The sequence below is a fragment of the Amphibalanus amphitrite genome, unplaced genomic scaffold (genome assembly GCF_019059575.1).
Source record: "Amphibalanus amphitrite isolate SeventyFive unplaced genomic scaffold, NRLGWU_Aamphi_draft 000183F_arrow, whole genome shotgun sequence".
NCBI lineage: Eukaryota > Metazoa > Arthropoda > Thecostraca > Balanomorpha > Balanidae > Amphibalanus > Amphibalanus amphitrite.
Genome location: NW_024881678.1, coordinates 754,668 through 760,315, shown reverse-complemented (window position 1 = coordinate 760,315; position 5,648 = coordinate 754,668). Strand labels below are relative to the sequence as shown.

At 48.0% G+C, this 5,648-nt stretch overlaps 1 protein-coding gene across 1 annotated transcript; it reads left to right on the top strand.

Moving 5' to 3' along the window:
* Positions 1-2,649: 2,649 nt before the first annotated feature.
* On the top strand, positions 2,650-4,554 carry LOC122384178. The gene is made up of 3 exons (XM_043371258.1): positions 2,650-3,172; positions 3,542-3,680; positions 3,800-4,554. Exons 1-3 carry the CDS (start codon positions 2,650-2,652, stop codon positions 3,996-3,998), a joined length of 861 nt encoding a protein of 286 aa, XP_043227193.1. The 3' UTR covers positions 3,999-4,554.
* Positions 4,555-5,648: the final 1,094 nt, after the last annotated feature.

Here is a 5,648-nt window from a genome sequence, read left to right as displayed (position 1 = left end):
TTGTTCGGTAAAACTAGGGCTGTGTCGGTGGCCAGTGGGCCATCTGATACCAAAGACCACTGGTAGATCGGTCGAGTGGTCACGGCGATTGGCTCTCGAAGCGTGACGGGTCGGACAGGCCGTTTATTCTGTGGTTTTCCCATAAAACATACATTTGCTTGCTCATTCGTCTCGCTCATCGCTCGCTAAGTAGCCCACGGCCGTATTCCGTACATAGCTTCCCAGATGCGAGGGAAAATAAGTCCTCCACAAGACACTGTAGCGTTTCCAGCATTGCAGCGTTGCGTCCACGAGTTCTCACAAATGAGCATCAAATTTGACCCTTTAATATAACTATGTTGGCCGTGCATGGCTGGTCAAAGGTTGAGCCCGTAGAAGTTTTCTCATAGAAGCTCTCCCATTTCTCTTTCCTGTAGAAACGGCAGCTTGTAGGGGAAGCCGGTATATTCCGATTCCATCAGCTCTTTAGTCATTCAGAACTACAAAAACCACGAATATAGTGAGTTTTACATTGTTCTGCAAAATAGGTAGGTACTTTTTATAATTAAGTCTACCAAAAAAAAAAAACGTATTGACATGTCATACCTTTGCGTAGAGTTTACATATTGTCAGAATCACCAGTCAGGCCACATTTACCCCGTTACGTACCGAATGGCGTTACGTACCGAATGGCGTTACGTACCGAATGGCGTTACGTACCGAATGGCTTGTGACTTAAAGGTTTAAATGACTTTTGAAGCAAATACCTCGACTTCAAAATAATGCGTAATTTAGGGCAGCTTTGTTTCATTAGAGCAAAGCTTTATTGTTTTGAAATGAAGTAAATGGGTTCTAATTGTTTTTGACGGCCACTTGCAGTGCCTACTGTGCGCGCCTTTCTCTTGTTACGCAGCCGGCGTGCGGTGGGCCCCTGCTGAGGTGTGACATTGTGCCACGTCAACTGCACGATGTTGTGCCACCGGCGCTCGGCTTCGTTGATTGCAATGCGTAATCGCCTGCCTCTTTCCAGTGAGAATCAACGATCCGTGAGTTACCAGCGTGTTACATCATTTGTTGCTGCAACTGCGATAAAATCTACAGTGATTTCTGACTTCCGTTTCACGTGGCGTAGATCAAGCAAGTCTTATCTCACATAATCGTGATTAAGCGTAAAAATCGTGGCCATGAAATGGAAATTTCAGCCGAGCTGCACCAAAACAAATACCCGCCGCGGGGCGGCGCATGGCCGTGCCCCACTGCTGATTGAGCCGGATCCAGTGACAGGTCAAACCCAGCCGCCCGTCACCGGAAGACCCCGGATCGTCCCTGGGTCGGTCGGTACAGTATTCGCGCTGATTGCGGGCATTTCCGGCGCGGCCGTGACGTAACGCACCACGGAGATAATAGCGGCGACGACGAGGGCAGGCACCGTGACAGTGTTGGCGCATTGTTCCACCACCGCCGCTCCGTCGCAATGCCCCGCACACTTTCTCCAGGTCACGCATCTGAGTCCGGGGGGGCGACCCCCGGGAGGCCGGTCGACCTTTCACCCCGCGGCGGGTTGACTTTGACACCGTCCACCGTCCCCCGGGGCATTGTGGGCTCGGTGTCGCACGAGACAGGCGGTGTCTGTCCAGTGGTGGTCAGAGGTGTGCTGGACTCTGCGTGTGCGAATCAGAGTTCAACTAGTCATCACGAGCCGACCTCACTTTGGATAGGACACTTCTAACGAGGTAAGATAATCCAGCAACGTGACCTCCGAGGCCACATATACGTTATATGTGGTGTGCACGTGTGAACGTTAGGGTGCATTGTCCTTCCAGATTGTTTTAAACTAGCCGTGGAAAAAGTGCAAAGGTCAAAGGCCATCGAGGTCATGAGTTATTAGTGATCGCCGAAGCGATTTGAAACTAGCTTTCTCTCCCAAGTGGCTTCGCGCTATGCTAGCGAGAAGACGTTTCCGTTGGCTGGCATCTGCTACCGACCACATGGTCTTAGCGAATCCATGAACGAGAAATTTTGGGCGATAAAATAGCAAATGTTAAATTTTGTTTCAAAAGTACCAATGAATGTCTCAGTTGCGCTGCAATTACAGGCGTAAAAATAAGCATAGAAACGTGTAAAAAGGGCGTTTATACATTACGTCCGTCATTGCAAAATATGATCATTGTGACAGTTCTTAGACCGTTTCTCCATTTTTATTTCCGTATTTATAACGTTAGCTATCATCGCTTTATTTCATGGCGCTAAATTTGTTGAGAAGTGCTGGAATTGCTGGCATGAAAACAGCTTTCCTAAGGATGCTAAACACCATGCTACGATAAATTGAAAGTCGCTTTAAACAATCGGATCATTAAAGAGGGACAAGGCAGAATTTGCCGCTCCTTAATTCTAGCCAACCCATCCGCATTTGCATTTATCCCCAGACATTTACAGTAATCCCTCTTAAATATGTTTATAATATTGGGCCTAATATTAGGTCATGGTGCTGGTTTTCTGGCTGGTTTTGGCAAAGAATAATCAATAATTTATCAGTAGCGATCATCAAATTATCGTCCTGGCGTTGGTACCTGTGTAGCGCATTCCGTAGGTGCTGGTAGCGCTGGCGGTGTGCATTGTGGCTGGTGCTGACATCCTGCCCGTGTGCTGCGTCACGCAGGTCTCTCAGCCATGGTCCGTCTGTCGCTCCTGGCCCTGGGTGCCGGTCTGGCGGCCACCAACGCCGCCCACCTGTCCGCGTCTCCGTCTTCGAGCTCTGTCCTCTCTGCAGAGAGCAGTGGAACCGAACAGACCCTGCAGAGGAGCCACCAGGTCCGTCACGTGCTGGGCACTCGTCCCCTGCTGTCGCCGCCCTCGGTTGGCAAACGAGACGGCTCGTTCCACAGCTCAGAGTACAGTTCGCACGACTCCGGTCACGGCTCCGCGCAGAGCTACAGCCTCTCTGATCACGGCTCGGGAGGCTACACCGATGGCTACACCGGTGGCTACACCGGCTACACCAGCTACGCGACGGACGGCTACGGCTACACCGAGCCGTCGGCGTATGACAGCGGCGGCGGTTTTCTCGGCAACATCGGCAAGTACGGCCTCATCATCATCCCGATCCTGCTGGGCATCACGCTGCTGTTCCTGTTCCCGTCGGTCACCAACATTGCCGGCACGGGACGCAACAACCGGGCCAACGACGGACAAGGTAAGATGACTGATCGGGGGTGGGCACGAACGCCCAGACCGCTAGCCTTCAGTGACGTAAATAAGAATACCTGACAGCATGCAGTAGTTGATGAGGGCTGCAGGCTTATTATTGAAAAGAACTGTCCGTTAAAAAATGGCGAAGGCGAAGAGGCTGAGAGCCCGTGCGAGTCGACAGATTTTACCTCGCGGAAGATCCGAACGCAATTTGAGAAAGCAAACTCGTGATTGAACGCATCTGATGCCAGGGCCTGAGAAAATAAATTTGGATTTGTAAACGTAAGGCAATGTTTCTTTCCCTTTGCAATATTTGTGCTCCATGGTTTTCTTTGATCGTTGTCTCCTTACCCTGACGGTCGACTGGTTTCAGATGGGCCCTCGGATGACCTGCTCAGCCGAGCGATGGCCATCTACACCTCTGTCAGTGAGGATCCTCTGTGCGTGAACCGGCTCTTCTGCGAGATGGGCTCCACAGTGGGACGCACGTCATACGCCAACCAGACCCTCTCGTGAGTTTATTCAATGGTGTACTGTATATCGAATAAATGTATACGCAATAATTGTCGCATGTATGCGAAATGCATGTCCTCGCTAAACGGTTACTGACGGCTGCTATTGACTTCCCCAGGTTTTTCAACTTCTTCTTGTCACGCAAGAGCGACAACCTGCGGATTTTCAAGAAGGCAGCCTGGACTGAGGACCCTCAGTGTCACATGCTGACCTGCAAGGCTTGGGAGGATAACCCTCAGCTACTGCAGAAGACCGTTGAGAAGAACGAGGACGGGGTTTCAGAAAAGGACTCCGTTCTGCGCCAGCGGAAGATGTAGGATGGAGATGGGAGCCTGTCAGCACTCGCCGGCCAGTCATAAAGCAATGTGCCCGTAGAGACTGGCTACCGGGTGCAGCGGCCGTCAACCGCTCGTTTGTGAAGAAGGGGAGGAGCTCAAAAGGAATTTCAATCCGTGACAGCAGGCCCAAGAGTCTCGCTCGAAACCATAAATAATTTATTCACGACCAAAGGCTTTAACTGGGTACGTCAGCTTTAACCTAACGTATTTTATTCGTTTTCATTTAAGTGCCTACTTGGCTTGCATTCCTACATAGAGCTTTATTGAGTTTAAATTTACATAGATCATAATTTGATTTCGACATACAATTAGATTGAGACCTAATATTTTTTTGGAAAGCTATCTACATGCGTGTAGGTCGTAGAAATCATATTGTAAAAAGTTGCTAGTTTACTATGTAGAATGTGAATCGCTAATTTTGCTCGGGCAAGAATAACAACAAAATCATCAATGTTTCATAGACACGTCAATAATCATCTTTAATAATGGACCATTTTTTATTAGATGATCTTGCTTTTCAAAGCGCGCCAGAAAAATGTTAAATGTGATGCTGTGGAGTGATTTTTAATTCTTATAAGTTCGCAGTCGCTCGATATAGGCAGCAACTGCCACCGTATGTACATGCTGCTCTTATTCGTTATCATGCTACTGTCGCAGGTGCAGCAGTGTCAATTTCATATAATATTATTATAGTTTCACGTACACTGTAAACCAAATCTACAAGTTGGCTCCTTGTTACAAGTTTGGTTCCAATTCGCATAGGCGTCACCTTGTCGATTCACCAGCCCCAGGCTTGTTGGCTAACAAACTAACAGTTTGTCTACAAGTTTGGTTCCAATTCGCATAGGCGTCACCTTGTCGATTCACCAGCCCCAGGCTTGTTGGCCAACAAACTAACAGTTTGTCTACAAGTTTGGTTCCAATTCGCATAGGCGTCACCTTGTCGATTCACCAACCCCAGGCGTGTTGGCCAACAAACTAACAGTTTGTCTACAAGTTTGGTTCCAATTCGCATAGGCGTCACCTTGTTGAGTACTAGTCTGGGCCTTGTGAACCTACCAACTTCTGGATAGGCATAGCAGTTTCCTTGTCGGTTCAACAACCCCTGGTTTGTTGATGAACTAGCCTTTGACTGGGCATTGCTAGTTTACAAATTGTCAACAAGTAAGTGTACTAACGCTCAGTTCGAACTTGTTCTTCCTTACAATCGCTTTGTTTGCGTTGATAACCTTAAGAACTTACGATTCGCGTTCGTTTTCAATTGCCACGATACTGATTCAGGAAATATTTTCTATACGGACAGGTCATTTTTTGGCTGGAAGTGGTGCACAAAATCATGACTGGCATCAGTTATTGCTCAAAGGCTTGCGCTGACAAGAAACGAAATACTGATGGGTTATATAATCGATGAATGCATACACCACATCCATTCGGAAGTTTCTGGAATCATTAGTATTTATTACGGTCACGTACCTACATCACGTAGTATGTAATTAATACTATTGACTGGAGACAATTCCAAGTGCATATTTTCGAATGGATGTGGTAAATGCATGAGGTATAAGGTATACCTATCGTGCACCGTCAGCATATAAGTCTTTGAAGCAAGAACTGCTGCGTATGTGGAAG

What these genes read in the sequence shown, in the direction of transcription:
- LOC122384178 (XM_043371258.1), top strand. Translation starts at nt 2,650, where the DNA reads ATGGTCCGTCTGTCGCTCCTGGCCCTGGGTGCCGGTCTGGCGGCCACC. An exon ending in CCGGGCCAACGACGGACAAG is followed by an intron (nt 3,173 to 3,541) that starts GTAAGATGACTG and finishes GACTGGTTTCAG; the next exon opens with ATGGGCCCTCGGATGACCTG. An exon ending in TACGCCAACCAGACCCTCTC is followed by an intron (nt 3,681 to 3,799) that starts GTGAGTTTATTC and finishes TGACTTCCCCAG; the next exon opens with GTTTTTCAACTTCTTCTTGT.